Source organism: Quercus lobata, chromosome 1, assembly GCF_001633185.2.
Source record: "Quercus lobata isolate SW786 chromosome 1, ValleyOak3.0 Primary Assembly, whole genome shotgun sequence".
In the NCBI taxonomy this organism is placed as follows: Eukaryota; Viridiplantae; Streptophyta; class Magnoliopsida; order Fagales; family Fagaceae; genus Quercus; species Quercus lobata.
This window is the reverse complement of record NC_044904.1, coordinates 17,801,810-17,820,308: the sequence shown is the minus strand read 5'-3', so window position 1 is coordinate 17,820,308 and position 18,499 is coordinate 17,801,810. Positions and strand designations below refer to the sequence as shown.

Below are 18,499 nucleotides of genomic sequence, written 5' to 3'. Positions count from 1 at the left end.
ATTAAAATTAACAAAACTTTCTCCAAAAAAAAAAGTTGAATAAAAATTATACAATTTTTTGTTCTTTTTTAAATTTATAAATTCATAACTTTTGTTTTGAGAATCTTATAAAATTCATAACTTTAGAACATATTCTTTATTGAAAGCTCAAAATCTCTACTCCTAACTTTATAGCTAGAACTCTTCTTCCTATCATTTTTCTTAAAAAAAAAAAAAAAAAAAAATACACGCTAACTACTACAACAACACTAGACACTAGAATATCACTAAAATAAATGCTACTTCCTATGATTCTTCTTGAAAATAATTAGTATGGGTGGCAACCGTAAGAAACGTGTTGCTCCTTTAATAAGCAATTTAAAATAAAGTTTCCATTTGAAGAACTATGAAACTATATACTAAAAAATACATATCATGCAATGATAATATTATTTATATAAGATTTTTTTTTTTTTTTTTTTTTTGGAGAAACTACATAAGAATTTTGATTACATACAAATTTAGCATAACTATTTAACATATGAATATCTATTTTATAATGATAGTTTTTTAAAAACTATTTGTTCAAGGCAATAGTCACTCGTTAAAAAATTATAAGAATGATAACAAATATCATCTTCAAATAATAAGCAACTGAGTTTTGCTAATATATTTTAACAATATTTGAATTTTTGCAATGAATGATACTGTATGCAATTGAAGCTTTTCATCAAATACTTGCAACCGTCCACAATAGTGATCTTTATTCATACTTCCTTCTTTATTATCTTACATTTTATGCGTCTAGCTACGGTGTTATCTTATTTAGTTTTTAATAAACACCCTTTTAAGTAATAGATAAATTATAAAAAACAAGATAACAAAAGGCATATGTGTCATCAAATTACATAAAATTATAATTTTAGAAGAATAAAACCTACTAAATCAATGTTCTCTAGGTAAAAAAATAGAACACCCTATATAGTGGGGATAATTTAGACTGCCAAATAAAACTCAAAAAACATGAAAGAAATTTTTGGGATATTAAAATTTAGTGGGAAAGGGAACTATGACATTCCGTTAGGGTTTAATTGAAAGAGTAACAATAGGGGGTATTCACTTGTTTCCAAATTATAAAATGAGAAATTGCTTGGTTTTTATTTATGAGGAAAATTGTGAACTAACCCAAACATAAATGGGGAACGGGTTTTTTTATAGTAAAACTATGTTGGTGCTAGATAAAACAAAAAAAAAAAAAAAAAAAAAAAACAAAAAAAAAAAAAAAAAAAATTCAACTTAAGAAAACTGTGAGTGAAATATGCTCACCAAAATTGACTAAACCAAAAAAGTTTAGCTAGGGACATAACAAAATGTCACAATATTTTCACAATAACTTTAATTTTTAGTTGTGGTCAATCTCGGCCTGATAGATTATTATTTATTTTTGACCTATAAGAAACTTACATTTCAGTAGTTGTGAAAATATGTAACAACAACAAAATATTATAACATTTTCATAGTTCATTTATTTTCAATCATAGTGAATCTTGGTTTAATAATTTATTATTTTATTTTACTTTGACTTGTAAATAACTTATATTTTAGAAATTGTGAAAATATTATGACAATAACAAAATGTCATACTTTCACAATACCTTTATTTTAAATTGTGGTGAGTGGTGGTATGATATTTTATTATTTTATTTTGAGTTGTGAAAATATTGTGACAACAGCAAAACCACCAGCTACTATCTTCCTTCATCATCAAAAAATGCAAAGAAATAATAAAAACTGAATGCACAACATTAGTGCTTGTGCATATTTTCACAAGAACTATAGCTAAAATGCATTTTGCACAATAAATGCATAAACTAATGAGGGTGACTTTTGGGTTGGTTAAGCAAAATTTGGCTCTTATGCCATTTTGCATGAATTGATACAAATGCTCTAAAAAACTTACACTACAATTTTGAAAATATTATGATATAAAAAAAAATGTCACATTTTCACAATACATTTATTTTAAATTGTGGTACGTCTTGATATGATAATTTTTATTTTATTTTATTTTGATTTATATGCAATTGACACCTTAGCAATTGTATAAATATTGTGACCACACCAAAATGTCATAACACTTTTACAAGATCTTTATTTTCAATTGTGGTTGGTTTCGGTCTAATAGGCTATTAAATATTTTATTTTGACATGTAAGGAATTGACACTTCAACAATTGTGAAAATATTATGACAACTATATACATATTTGTTTTGGTTAGTTAAACAATTTTTGCTTTTTCACAACAAAACCAAAAAAAGAAAAGAAAAAAAGACAAGAATTGACTAAACCAAAGCATTGTAGAAGAGCTCTTGACACTTTTAATATAGTTAGTAGAAGTATTTGAAAAGCTAAATTTTTTTTTTAATTCTTGTATTCTAAAAAAAATAAAAAGGTGATCAAGCATAAATGACAAAAAAATCAAATGTTAAGGACCACAAATTTTTTCACAATTTCTTACCACAACTATAACATGGCAGAGTCTGATTGATGAAAAAAAAATAATGAGCCCATGTGTAAGTGATGGTTAACCATTCATACTCTACCATATCAAAGTTGTGGTAAAAAAATTATAAAATAATTTGTGGTCCTAGAACTACTAAAAAAACATTCAATTTATATTTTTCACTATTTAATTTTTTTTTTTTGTAATTAACTTGTAAGATTATATAGCATTAGTAGAAAATTTTAAAAAATAAAATAATTTGTGTTTAGCAAGAAATTAACTTTGAGCAATAGCAATATAAGAGTATTTCAAGTTTTCACTCTTGTTGGTGGCTTTTGGGTTTTGCTTAGGAAAGGATCATGCGATGACTTGTTACTTATTAGCCCTCTTGAACATAACCATTAGACACTATTTTTGTAGAAAGGAAACATATATTCTTAAAGTTTAAGTGTTTGATTTTGTCAAAATCACTTCCACCTGTAAAATTTACCCTAAGATTTGTATTTTTTTTCATTTGTGGCATGAATTGTATTTGACAAATAGCAATTAATTTGCCATCTCATGTCACTCCTTTAGAATCAATTGTTGTTCCCAGAAGCCAATATGATTGGATGATAACTATTGCATTGCACATTTCTATTTACTAGCATGTAGTCCGTGCTTACGCACAGAAATATTAACAATTGTGATGATAAGATGTTTATCTTAGTAGATTCAATTTCCACATTGAGCATTATGAATGGAAGTAACTTAACACCAACATTTAAAAATCAAATTGGACACATAGCACAAAATTAAACTACAATTAGAAATCAATTTGATTCAATTTGAATTTTAAAATTGAACTTCAACTTAATATAATATATATGATTATATTTTTGTCACTTTTAACAAATTAACAAAATCTTAATCCAGACACACTAAAAACTATTAAAAAATAAGAACTAATCATTGAGCTTGGAATCTTCTTGGAGGCGCCAATGAAGCGCTAATGTATGAGAGTGTGAAGCAAGGAAGAGTGGGATTGAACATTGTGTTTGAACCCGGCCTTGCTCTAAAAAATCCGTAAGGAGGAGGAGATGGCAGTGTGTGGATCTAGTTGGTAGAGGTTGAGAGAGGAGGAGACATGGGATGAAGATATGGAATTAGGAGGAGATGATGTTTTACTTTTATAGTCTTTCTCGTTGGACTCCTTGGTTCTGGTTGTGGGATTAGAAGAGCTCCAGACTCTATTTAGATCACCCATAAAAGTGTGCAGGTGAGATATTCTTGCTTAGGCCAATGAGTATTATTATTGTGGTTTTCTTGGCTTCCGTGTTAAATGTTAATGCATCATTTATTTGGACACAAAAATTAGAAAATTTAGATAAGATACATGACACAAAATTGGAGTCCAATTTATAATCTCCATGAAAGTGTGCAGGTAAGATGTTTTTGCTGAGGCCAATGAGCATTATTATTGTGGTTTTATTGGTTATGTGTTAAATGTTAATGCATCATTTATTTGGGCACAAAAATTAGAAAATTTAGATAAGATACATGACACAAAATTGAAGTCAAATTTATAATCTAATTAAATTTTTTTTTTTGAGTTTTGGTTAGGACAAGTGGCGCAAAATTGATAATCCAATTGAAATCTAATTGGATTTTCTCTCTGCTTCACCTATTATTATATATATAGATTATTGATTAAAAAAAAATTACATCCTTTGCAATTGTTTTTATTGCACCTTTTAACCCTAGCTAAAAGTCCCTTAACCATAAGCTAACACATTTTACCCTAGTAATACCCTTCTTAAAAAACTTTTGAATCAAACCAAAACTTCTTTCTAGATTTTTTATTTTATTTTAAAAAAAAATTCTTAATTGAAAATTGCCTCATTTCTTAACCTCTATAAAAAGCCTCCCACACCTAAGCTTTTCTTCATCTCTCTCCATTTCTATCACATAGCATAGAAGCACACACCAGTACACAAAGGTAAACACCATGGCTATGAACAATGTGTTTATCTTTATGGTCATTGCATGCCTTTTGGCAAATGCAACTGGAACAAGGGACCTTCCCATCAGGCCAGGATACAAATCTGTGTCAAGCTTCCAAGTTCCAAGTAAGCGGAGACCAAGCCAAGTACTTGAACCTATTGAGTGGCATGAACTCTTGTACAAGTGACATTGTTGATTTCCTCTCTGATAGGCTGACCAATCTTGGCCCTGGTTGTTGTGGTTCCATTTCCACCATCACCAAAAATTGTTTGCCTAGCACACTTGCTTCGTTTGGTTTCACATCAGAGCAGCACAACAAATTGCAAGAACACTGTCATGCAATGTCTGGTCTTGCTACAGCTCCTATTGGTGGCTTAGAAGCTCCACTTACTAATTATTAGACGAGGATGATGATGAAGTGGAAATGTTTTAATTTCTTATGGTTGAGGTCAATATTGGTCCTTTCAAACAGAGTATGCAATTGTTTGTTTTGTAGGGAATTTAACCAAAAATCCCAACCTGTGAGAAACAAAATAAATAGAGAAAACACACGTCAAAGAAAATAATCACACGCACAAGACAATATTTACGTGGTTCGGCAATTTGCCTACGTCCACGGAGTTGCAGGGATTTCACTATTATCAGGGAAAATACAATAGTGCACAAGAACACTCTCAAGAAACCCAAATCCCAATTACACCCTAGCACTCTCTCATAGAAAAAATAAAAATAGAAGCTGGCTGCTCTCTTTTCTCTATTTTCTCTCATGCAGCTTGCTCACTAGGTTAATTGGAATTTTTCTTTAATCTCTCTACAATATAGCCGCATATAATAAAGCGCGCGCGCGCGCGCGCACACACACACACATATATATATATATATATATATGTTACTTTATGAAAGTCGGCTGAAGTGGCGGGTTACTATTCCAAATAGGAGTTGGTCAAATAGTGACCGACTTAGGCAATGAGGATGTGGGCTTGTGGCAATTCAAGCCACACACGGCCCACTTCAACATGTTTGTCTTTGGACACTTTTGATTTGCATATGGGTGTCATGATCTTCATGTTTTCTAGTCTGCTGAGTAATAGTGATCCTCATAAATAAATAAAGTTTGCAACTGATCCAGGTTTCTTTGTATCAATTGAACGATGATTGTCATGGTCATTCTAATTTTCAAGAATCCCTCCATTTATTAAATATACGTTTTATTTATTAACAGTCTAGTCAATAATAGCATGGTCATGCTAGATTATTAACTTCTAAAATTTTTAAGGTTATCCCCTCCGTGAAGTTCAAAAATCAAATTTTCACTTGCTCTAAAATGAGTGAATTTGATTTTATCATGGTAAATTCAAATCCATTCATTTCTCAATGGACAGATAGGATTTTAAAAACTCTATAGTAGAATTACTCTAAAAATTTTAAAAGATCTTAATCTCGCTCGTGCCTTTTGAGTAATACCATGTTTAATCATAAAAGGACTACTCCATTTGCTTTTAAAATGGAGAGGGCCTATTTCAAAATGAATATTTGGTATTTCAATCCATCAAATATAGAGTGATAACTAATTTAGATGATGTGACCAGGGGTAGATGAAACCTAGTCCAATCAATCAATCTTGGTCCAATTTGAGCCTTTATGTTCAAATGCACTAATAAAATATCAAATTGTACTGACTATATTGGTTTTTTTTTTTTTTTTTTGACTGATATTGATGTTTCTGGTGGTACAATATAAATAATTAAAAATATAAAAAATGCTATTTAAGTTATAAATTGGGTTAAGGTAACCCTAAAACAATACACTGGTTGTAATTGAGAACAAAATATTTCGTTTCCCTTGACCAAATCAAAACGACCTTCAATATGATATTGACTATCTTAAGTTGAAAGCCAACAACCTATCTATGATAAATTGTTGTATTGAATGCCACTAACTTATCGAAATTGCAAGCAACTTATTGATTCTGTCTATAAAGTCGTAACTTAAAATACGCTTTCTCTTGTCAAGATTGTTGTAGTTCAACTGACACTTTCTAATTTTTTTAATAAAGACATCTTGTGCTTGAATTCCCCAACTCCAACTATTAATGTAAATAAATAAATAAACATTTTCTCCTCTGATCATATAAGAAGGTAAGATCGAAAAGTCCAGATTTATTTTGTATGAGTATATCACACAAATTTTTTTTTTTTTTTTTTTTTTTACTGAACCGTATATTCTAAGCAAATAGGGGAAATTTCTTGACTGATGCTTAAGAATATCAATAACTCAATTTACAGAACATTTCGATGCATAGCTGGTAGCCTATTTTTAGTGGAAGATTCATAATTCTTCAACATTAGTTTTCTTAAAACCAAGCTGATGAGAAAGCTTTACTTTAGATATCAAGCCAGGATGAGTACTCTAGAGTCTAGACATGCCCTGATGCTCAAAATATTCTCATACATATGGCATACTCTGTTCCCATATACCCAAAGCAATTCAAAGTTTGTTTAAGAACTTCAAGAATTCAACTCGATTGACCTGAACTAGCACAAAAAGTACTGGTGCCACAAACAAATTATAATATCCTTACATAAAACACTTGAAATTTAGTAATTAACATTAAAACTTTTAAATTAAGTTGCTCGGTTCCGAGAATGATCTTACAAAATAATCAAATATCAGGAATATTAGTTCAAACCAAAAAGGGATAAAAGTGTAATGCATTCAAAAAGATTCTCCAAGATGAGTCAGAGCCAGAGGTCATAATTTATGAGACCATATCCAAAATTCTACTCTAAAAGTTAGCTCGCTTAAAAATTTTGTATTTGCAGATCGTCTAAAGCTCAACATGTTGACAATGTTTGAGCAGAACTCCTTTAGAATGGAAGTGGATGCTCTCCAAGATTTTTGCATACCCATTTCTAACATTTTTGCCAATACAGATCCTCTAAAGTTGTTGACAATTTTTAACCAACAACACCACAAAGGAATTGGAAGCTCTCTAAGAATTTTGCATTCTCATAAAAATACTTCTCTAAGGTTTCTTTTTCTGCCTTTAGAGTCTCTTCATCTGGACGTACTCTAATGTTCTCAATCGTGACAGTCTTTAAGCAATGCCTCCAACATGGATTTGGAAGAAATTTGCAGCAACTAGGATTCTCCTCGTCAAAAATAGGCTTTTTATAGGAGAACTGAAATCAAGCATAGAGTTTTTAGGCTTTTTATAGGAGAATTGATTTCAAATCATGACAACAATGATAATCATCTTCTACTAGGAAAATTTTCATAAATGCACTGCTATGAAACTACCACTTTGACAAATTTAAGCATCTAACTAGGATATACCAAAGTAGTTGCAGAAAATAGGATTCTATCATTTTTTTTTTTTTTTTGAGTAAAAGGTTCTATCATTTAACTTAAAATAATTTTCTACTAAGAACTTTAGTGTTCAAGTTAAATAATATCTATGAAACTTCTCTCTTCACTCTACCTCATAAGTGGGAACTTTTTGTACTGTGTACAATTTTTTTTTTATTGCACACACATGCTAGTAGTACAAAATGATATGTCCACAACTTTTTCACAACATTATTATAACAAATCTTAAGTGGCAGGTTGTTACTGGTTATTGTCAGGGAAAAAAAGTAATTTTAGTTTTAGTTTTAAATTTGGATCAATAACAATTAACCACCTATGATTTGTTATAAAAAATGTTGTGGACTTAGCACTTCTCTTTTATACTATAAACTTTAATTCTCAAACCTAAACTTTCCATTTTGCATTCAATCACAATTTAAAGGAATCTATGAGTAAAAAAATTCACTAGCAACACACGTACATGCACCATGAGTAATTACAATAAAAATCTTTGCCAATATATTATAAACAGCTAGACGATCCATCTCACCCAAAGTGATATAGCTTAATAACTTTTAGCAATATAAGCAGTTATTTTTTAAAATTTTGAGTTTTTTTTTTTTTTTTTTTTTTTTTTTGGGGGGGGGGGGGGGGGGAGGAGTTTCTAATTTCAAAAATAATGAATTTTTCTCATACCTTGAAAGATGTGGTGTCCTCCCAGGGTTTTACGTTGATCCGATAAGCTATTACTACAACCTCTGGAAGAGGAGAAATCCAAAGCAAGTTATCCACAAGTTTGTCAATTTCGCTCCCTGTATCTGGCCGTGATAGTGATACCTTTAACTGCTTGACAAGATATGATGGGGATGGTAGAGTATCTCTCAATTCTTGCGGTATAACCACATCCTTCACAAACAAAAAAAAAAAAAAAAAAAAATCTGATTTCAGCTTAACAACACTGAAACAAATAATGTACAAAAATTCCTAAGATAAGAAAATAGATGTAAAATGAAACGAAGCAAGAAAATCAAATAAAGGAGAGGAAAAATACCTTAGCAGACTGAAATCTTAACAAATGCAATGATTTGGAATTACTTAGCTTTGAAATCAATTCAATCTTTTGAACATCCCAATGATTAATAGGCGGCAACAACATCTGGTAGATAACTTCTGACAAATAAGCCGAAGCATTCAATGAAAGTGATAAATTGCACCAACCCAAATATGAGAGTTTAAGTAACGCAGGAGTGTCAAGCTCGACTTCAATCAACTCTTTGCACATATGTAAGTATAATTTCTTAAGAATATGACTTGAAATCTTAATGTTTTTCAACTTATTGCAATTAGATAGGGTCACCACCTCAATGAGTGGAAGTTGAGAGATATGGTTACGGAACCACTCGTCTGCTATGCACAGTGCTTCTAAATTTAATTCCTTCAGATTTTTACATTGGACCAGGTTGATCTCGCTTGCATGATAAGCTGTTATACATGCATAACAAAGATTTGATGCTTCCAACTCCACCATCTTAAGTTCACTGGATTCCAACTTGATAGCCTTGAGTTTAGGTAGTGCAGAAAAGTGTATATTTTCCAACCCATAACAAAATTCAAATCTAATGTCTTCTATCACAGGACACCCAGCAACAAGATTGTGGATAATTTGATCATTTGTTCTCACTTTAACTAAAGACAACTTTTTCAGAGATGATAAGTTTATATCACAACAGAGTGACTCTAACCTACACCCACTTGACATCAACACAGTTATTGATTTGCAAGTAGAACACTCTGAGGCAAAATATACCTCCTCCCGCCACTCATAAAGAAATCAAGATTCAGCTCTTCTACATCACTCTTAAGAGAGTAGTCAATCCAACGGTCCACTCGAGACACCGTTTTTTGGTGTTCTCAAAATATGCTCCATCAAATTCTAAAACTGGGATTGTAAACCACACATGTTTCCATCTCTTGGACAATAGACTGGATTGAACAACTTGTTTAATGGTAAGGAAAGAAAGAACTTGTTGTAGAAGAAAGTCTGGCAATTCAGATATCTTGTCAATCTTGTAATCGTTCTCTATAACATTAAAACCTCCCTCCATATCAACCCTGATGAGATGAGTTGCCGGCTATTAATACAAGTAGGGTGCGGCAGAATAAAATTCACAAATAATTGGTATCCAACTTCCTGCTTTTGCCTTGTACTCAATTCAAACTTTCATTCCCATTTAAACACGGAATAAAATTCCTTATCCTTGCATAATTACGTTTTAAATGTGAATAATGGTTGAATAAGAGATTGTGGTAAAAAAACTAATACTCTATCCCCTTAAAAAACTAAGTACAAAATTTATCTACAAAATTGGTTGTAGCCTTAAGCTACAAACTCACTCAATAAAATAAATATTACTTCATATTTTGAAAATCTAACTATTAAATTACATATTTTTTATGCTCTTAATACACATGTCAATTTTTATGTCAATCGGATATTATTTACTATATAATCTATAATCTTATATTTTATGCATAATTTTAAATTACAAAAACTTGTAATTTAAAAATTTATTGATGACATAGTTATTGATCTTTAATTTTCTTGAAATTTTGCAAACATGAAGGATCTAAGAAGAAGATGTAATCCAATGGTGGATTTGTCAAAATTCACCTCCAATAAAAAGATATTGAGTGAGTTTGTAGCCTAAGGCTACAATCGATTTTGTAGCTAAACTTTGTCCAAAAAGTAATACTATAATTTTTCTTTTGAGAACTGAGAAAAAAAATACAAAAACTAATACCTATATATAGTAATAATAGTTATTCTTTTTGAGAACAATAATAATAGTTATTCAAATTGACACTTTACCCTGGAATTGTATGTTGGAGGTATAGTTTAGAAAATTGTTCAGATTGATTAACAAAGTTACAAAGCAATATCAATAATATATCATTAAAACAAGATATGCTCAGAATAACTTATAAGCAAAATAGACAAGTGCAAAAGCATATAAAATTAAGGATTAAGTAAAACTTTTTGCCAAGGCACAGAACTAAATCTACTGTCCTTAAGAAGCGATTTTGCCCCCACTAGAATGAATCCATCAATGCAAATGGCTCAGGTAGTCACTCTCTAAGATACAATGGCAACTCTGTTAATGTGCACTCACAAACAGAGTTTCGAACTCCTCACAAATGCCCAAGAAAAAATTTTCAGTAAAAGACGAAGGAGCAAAAGTATCAAAGTAATATCTGTTTTTTTTTTTTTTTTAAATTGTTTTCAACTAATCTCATATCTACAAAATTTGATAGTCTTAGGGCTCTTAAAAGGAAGTAGTTGAAGATGATTAGAGTGAAAAGGGAAAGCCAAAAACAAAAGAATTTTCCTTTCCTATTGATGCCACAAGCTGCTATGTATTTTTTGCAAAAGAGGGGAAGGTGCAGCTGAATAGTTTTCTAAGGAAATATGAGATGATTGAGGATTTTGTTTGCTGCCAAAAAATTTCACATGCCAACCAAGGAAAATTCTAGAGCATGGGCTTGGGTTTTACAACAAAATATTATGGGCTTAAGCTTTGAACATACCCAATTAGTTTTAAAACATACCCAACAAAAAGCTAATACTTATATATCATAACCAGTTGCTCACCCATGCTATGCACAGGAACTTACTTATTTGTGAAGTAGACTAAAATAATTTTATAAAATCTTAAATTGATTAAGATACTACACCATTGCATGAATTGCTCTTGTATGATGTCAATTTGTGTTACAATTTGATGAAGAAGCCATTGCTTGAATGTGCAATAACTTACAAAAATTAAGATATTAAAACTTCTAAAAGTCCAAAAAATATTAAAGAATCAAAAGATTTGCTGTTTAGAAATTATTGAAAAAAAATAATATATATATATGACTAAACAATAGAGAAATATGGGTTACATTCAAAAGAATAATTTCAATTATTGTAAGCTTTTTTATCTTGTAAAAAAAGGCTAAAGAGAGTTTGGTGGTTTGGTTCATGTACGAAAATTACTTTTTTTAAAAATACATGAAAAACCATAAAATAAATTTTTTTTTTTTTTTAATAAAGTAGAGGAGAAGAAAATAATATAAGAAGAGCCCATACCTCTATTGGCTTAAAAAAAAAAAAAAAAAAAAATTGGTTTTTGATTACTTTTATATTGTTCATGATTAACCTCGCAAATTTGGAGATAAATTATTAACGTTTGAGTTTGAGTTTAAGTTGGACTTGTTAGAGAGATAGAGTTTCACTCTTTGTTAAGTTTGGATTAAACAAAAATAGTTTTGTTTTAAAAAAATGATAATGATGAGTTTGAGTTTAAGTTGGACTTGTTAAAAAGATAGAGTTTTACTCCTTGTTAAGTTTAGACTAAACAAAAATTATTTTATTTAAATAAAATGATAATTTTATTTAAATATTGTGCTGACATGAAAAATTTTGAGAGCTTCAGAAACTTCAGTTTTATACACACACACACACACTAGTATTATGTCTGTGCAATGTGCACAGCTTACTCAAGAATCATGTGTAAATTAATGAAAAAAATTAATTAAAATTAAATAAAATAACATTTTTACTTTAAGTTATATAATGAATGCATATATTGTAAGATTAAGTTTTTTTATATAAAAAAAAAATCATATTTTAAGTCCAAAATTAATTGAATGGAATATAGTAGATAACCATGCAACTAATATAAAAAAGGAGCTGCCTAAAAAAATATAAACGGAGTTTGCATAATTAAAGCGCATATTTAAATGAAAACCTTCAATATATTCAATAATTAAAAAAAAAAATTATTGAAAGCATATTTAAGTGGTAACCTCAATGTAATAGTTATAAATTATGAACAGCCTAAATTACTAAACATTAAAAAATAAAATAAAAGTAGATAAACTTACATAAGAATTGAATTTTTGTCTTTGAAAGTGAGGGAGGAAGCACCGAATTTCACCCTATCAAAACCAAATGTGTAAATATAAACTTCAAGAAATGTTTTTGAGAAAAACTCAATACCAAGAGTATTGTATGATCAAGTGTTTCGAAACCTCAAGGAAACTCCCTAAAAAATCATGAATAATAAGAAAAACAAAATTGGGAATTCATTTTTTGAAGAAAAGAGGGGCTGAATTTGAGAGGAAAAAAAAACGAATAAAAAATAACCCTAAAAAATGATAGATACTTGGATTCAAAATATTAATAAATAAAAAAATCATGAATCTGGCCTAATTATTTATTGTCATACCAATTGGGTCTCATCTACATATTTTACTCATAACTTGAAACGATCAAAGAAGTAAAATTCACCAAAAAATTGAGGAAAAAAAGTCATGCGATATGACATACTCAATAAAGAAAATATAGAAACAACCTTGCATTTTATGCTCCACATGTTTGGTTACCCTTTATGAATCTGCAAAATTAAATATTTATGAATCTCAATATATCAAATGATGAACAAATTAATTATATATATATATATATATATAAAATTAAAAAAAAATTAAAAAGCTTGGAAATAATAGCAGAAACGAAAAAGTCTACGCCCAACTTTTGTTATATAATATATGATATATAGATAATAGTTATTCAAATTGACACTTTACCCTGGAATTGTATTCATACATCTATTCTATTATCTTATACTTAAAAGTTTAATCATTAATCACCATGTCGTTAGTGTATGAGATTGAGATCCCCCGTGCAAGAGTAATAAATTAGTACCACAACTCACCAACCCCCAAAACAGAATTTCCTAGCTATACCCCTAGACATAATTGTTCCGAACTTCTGATCAAAGCGAAGGGGACAAGTGAGGGACTATGCTTTATTCCTAACAGGGATTAAGGATCTTACTCAAGAAAATATTTCTAACTGTACCTAAGCTTTGATACCAATAAAAAATAAATAAAAATAAAAACTCTATATAATTAAGACCCCCAAAGTTCTAAGCAGCGAATTTATTAAATATGACTAAAATTTTTTATTACATTCGAAGTTAACAATTAAAGAAGCACATATCAACCATATCAACAAATCTTATCGCAGAGGCCCAAAACTCTCTAAAATTCCTTTATGGGAACCCCTCAATGAACAAACTCATCTGCAACCACCAAAACTCTGTTAGTCTAAAGAACTCTTCAGAAGGCAGTAATAGTGAATTCATTATTAAGAAACAAACTTAATGATTTCAAGAAAAATCAATTTAGGCTCAAGATTGAAAAAGCATAATTTCATTTTCCATTTAGGCTCAATGAACAAAGGCTCTCTTGGAACTCATTGATGCTCTAAATATGGCAGCAACCTTTCCCGTGAAAATAATGCATCAAAAGGGTTTATATAGAAAGGTTAAAACTCGGCATCAATGAGTATTTGAATGAAATTAGGAATCATGGGTCGTGATCTTACTTGAACAAGGGTCAAGCAAGTGTTGCCAACTTTCTGTCTAACTTTAATTATTGCTCAAGTTTATCCTAATTTCGCTCAATTGATTAGCAATTCTTTGATTTATTTTTTTACCTTGAGAGCTCAATAGTCTAAAATTACTAAAGCCCGTTTAGACTCCCAATTTTAAAATACGGCTTAATTGCTTTGAATCTACTCAACTAAGTGCGGAATAAGAAAAATCAAAGCGCAATTAACCGGGACTACAACTTAGTTCATGGGCATATATAATTAACAATTAATTATAAAGCACAAGGAGTAAGGGAAGAGAGATACAAACACAAGATAACACCGCGATGTGTTATCGAAGAGGAAAACCAAAGTGCTCAGTATAAAAATCTCTTTGCAGTCCTTCAAGCCGAAATGATCTACTAGTGAATAAAGTTGGAGTACAAAGACATCAAAAAGACCCTCAAAGCCTAATCTACCCAAAGTACTTGAACCCTCCAAGTTCTAACTCCCAATGGACTTCATTGAGTCATGTCTTCACTAGTTATCTGGATCCTGCAATTAGCTCCAATTGCATCCACCAAAAAATGGTTTCATTCAATGCTTCCAATAGGCACCAAAACAACTCACAACATTCAAATTTGGTGTGATATGTGTTTGGGCTAAGAACTTCTCAAACGGTATGGAATTAGAGAGGTAAAAGTAGAGGAAAGCTAAAAGAAATGTGCGAAGGATTGTGGGTGTGCAATCTCTAATTCTCAAATGAATTTATAGGGTTTTCTCTCTGAAATTCTTCTTACAATTTCATGAGTAATGTGGGCTTTTATAGTGTAGGTAAAGAAATGAGAAAAGCACAAAAAACAAGTTGACAGTGCATCTCACGAGTCATCTTGCGGGTTGGCCAAGTCGTGAGATGCACGTGGACTTTCACGGGTTGTCCACTTGAGAGCTAGTCGCGAGTTACTCTGTGCTTCTGAAAATTCTAGATCACTTTCTCTCTAATTTAGAACTCAGACTTTATTGATTGAAAGAGAATTACAAGCAACTGAGTTTAATACATATCACTAAACCTATATATACAAGCTAAAAGAAGCAAAAACAGAATAACAAACTTCCCTGGTTTGGAGGGAATTTTGGAGAGAAAAACAGTTATAACCAACTTCTATGTACACATGTTGCTTGGGGAGCCTAATCACTTAACTACTTAAGCCATCTGATATCATCACCGGGGATGTATGAACTGTTCATGAAATGGCACAGATTCAATCAAGTCTATTAGCTCTTTGCTAGCCCAAGCTGCTTGTGAGGCTTCACTTGTGCATCCACTCTCTGCATCAAGCTCGGGTCTGCTCTACTATGCAAGTGTTTCAGCTTGAGGCACAGCTTGAAGCTTGCTCTGATGTGCAAGACCTCCTTCGTTATTCTCAACAACTTCACAGTTCTTCACCAATTTCACACACTAACCCTTTACATTGAATTCCACAAACATACAGGGAAATGATTGACAAAATATAATCAAATTTGACACGAAATTAAAACCAAAAATCACAACTTTACATACCTAAACTTATAACAAAAAAATACACTTCAAAATATCCTCTTTGCTCAATAAATTAATATAGCTTATATATCCCATTCCTCAGCATAGAAGGCCCTATAAGAATCATTCATTTGGAGGCCTCCTCCAACCAAGTTGGCTTAAAATGATATAATTTTGACCAGTTATAAGGGACAATGATTTCATCTATTTAGTGATAGTTTATACTTATAGGGGATTCTCTCCGCACAAATATTTATGTGATGATATGAATGGATCTTCTAAGTGGAAAAAAGCAAAATCCAATTTGCTTGCACTCTCTAAAGCCACCAAGAAACCATATTCCCTTTTGAGATATGGATTTGGATGATAGGAATCCCATTCACTGAAAATTTTACACTTTTCATGCCATCGGTTCAATGAATCAATATAAATATCATCAAGAAAAAACTATGCATTAATATTTAACAGCTCAATTAACAATCAATACAAGTTATAACACGCCCATGATTTCAAGAAAATCGAAAAAGACATATATCATCTTGCCAATAATATTTTTATTTCATTATTTGCTATATAATAGACATATATGATATATCAATATATCTTTTATTTTATAATTATAATTAAGCTAATACTATATATCAGGGGCAGCCATCGGTGGCTCTAGAAATTGTTTTTACGGTGGTCATTAAAAAACCTAAATTATACAAATTTAATATGCATATAACTTAAATATATCAATGTCACAAAAAATACACAAAAATACATAAAGTATTACAATTTTTTCTACTAGCAAAGAGAGAAAAAAAAATGGAGTGATAAAAGATAAAGTGGGAATTGAGAATGCTGAGGTGAGATTAATAAAGTAAGAAATGATAATAGAGAAAGAAAAACAGATGATATTTGCTACAAATACGAGCTAAGTCACTAAAGATAACAAAATTATTATGACTGCAAAGCCAAAAGGAGCATTACTGTTGGCACTGCCAAGGAAAACCCATGACTACAATATTTTTCTTGAGTACTTTTTTTAAGGGAGAATGAAATTATAGATTGTTTTTATGTAATGAAATGAAAGGGTCACAAATTTGAAAGATTACTCTTTCATCCTATTACATAACATAATATATAATTTCATTCTTCCTTAAAAAATGACTCAAGAAAAATATTGTAGTCATGAGTTCTCCTTGGTAGTGTCGACACTCGGCAGTAATGCTCTTTTTGGCTGTGCAGTAGTAATAATTTTGCTATTCTTAGCGACTCAGCTCGAAGCTGTAGCAAATATCATCCGCTTTCTTTCTCTATTATCATTTCTTACTTTGTTAGTCTCATCTCAGCATTCTCAATTCCCACTTTATCTCTTTTCACTTCATTTCTTTTTCTTTCTCTTTGTTAGTAGGAAAAAAAATTGTAATACTTTATGTATTTTCGTGTTTTTTTTTTTTTTTTTGTGACATTGATATATTGAAGTTGTCTGTATATTAAATTTGTATAATTTATGTTTTTTAATTACCATCCTAAAAAATATTTTTGGAGTTGCCACTACTATATATTATACACATATAGTGGATTTCAGTTAGCTCAACCGGTAAAGTCTTTGATTATTATATAAGAAATCTGAGATTCAATCCCTGCCTACACCAAAAACTGATTGATGTCTTGGTCTGGTGATAAAAAGCTATCATCAAGAGCGGACGCCATAGGTTGAAACTCTCTAAATATATATATATATATATATTGTACACATATATATTTTATTACATCATTTTCTATATAAAACTATTCCTTAACTATGTCAAAGATAGCTTCTATTCCATCAACAAGTGCTGCCTTTCCATTTATGCTTAGTGAATAAGAACCTCCAATTAAATTAAACGGCACGAGAGCACAACACCATCTTTTGACTGCATAAAAAAATACCAAAATTTTCAACAAAAATTATTTAGTATTATCAACTAAAAAAAGGAAAATTTGATTATCATACCGTTTCGGCAATCCAACCATTCCCAAATTCAAAATCAAATGGTTTGAATGCCAAGCAATGGAAGTGCATCACCGTTGCAAATCTTTTCGCATCAAAGTCTTCTTTAGTGTAGGGCCTGCCATGCCCTTCTAGCCATTTGGACACTCAGGATTCCTACACTGCATGTATAAAATGAATTTTAAATGTATGTAGCAAATACTAAATAACAAATCGTATTTGAACTACATATAAAAAGTAATACTAAAATGAGTTGAACTCATACTAAACAAAGAGGATTTACCTACACAAATTTTCTATTTTTTACCTTGCATATCGTTTTATTCCCTCGCTTAATAGTAAAATTTTCTTCATTGATCTGTTGGCAATAAGTGCACCGAATCTAAACGAAAAAGTAAAATTTTTTATAAAAATCATCCAAAAAAAGCAAAATATAATACACACGTTCAAAATACCTTGAAACTATAAATGTAGCTTTTGTTGTCCATGTATATCTTAGTAGCCTCGTTCAGCAACTCTGCTCTAGTCTTTAGATCGTAAAGTCATGACGGTAAGTATTCCGTAATTTCCATTATATTCAATATCTTGAATGAATACTCTTTCATCCTATTATATAAAAATAATCTATAATTTCATTCTTCCTTAAAAAAAATGATTCAAGAAAAATATTATAGTCATGAGTTCTCCTTGGTAGTGCCAACAGTAATGCTCTTTTTGGCTTTGTAACTTTACGTCATACTTACCATC

The 18,499-nt window shown here is 30.5% G+C and overlaps 1 protein-coding gene across 1 annotated transcript; it reads right to left on the bottom strand.

Annotated features, from left to right (window-relative positions):
- Positions 1-7,103: 7,103 nt before the first annotated feature.
- On the bottom strand, positions 7,104-9,654 carry LOC115986647. Its single transcript, XM_031109908.1, has 3 exons — positions 8,865-9,654; positions 8,510-8,719; positions 7,104-7,647 (listed from the first exon to the last, which is right to left on the bottom strand). Exons 1-3 carry the CDS (start codon positions 9,570-9,572, stop codon positions 7,423-7,425), a joined length of 1,143 nt encoding a protein of 380 aa, XP_030965768.1. The 5' UTR covers positions 9,573-9,654; the 3' UTR covers positions 7,104-7,422.
- Positions 9,655-18,499: the final 8,845 nt, after the last annotated feature.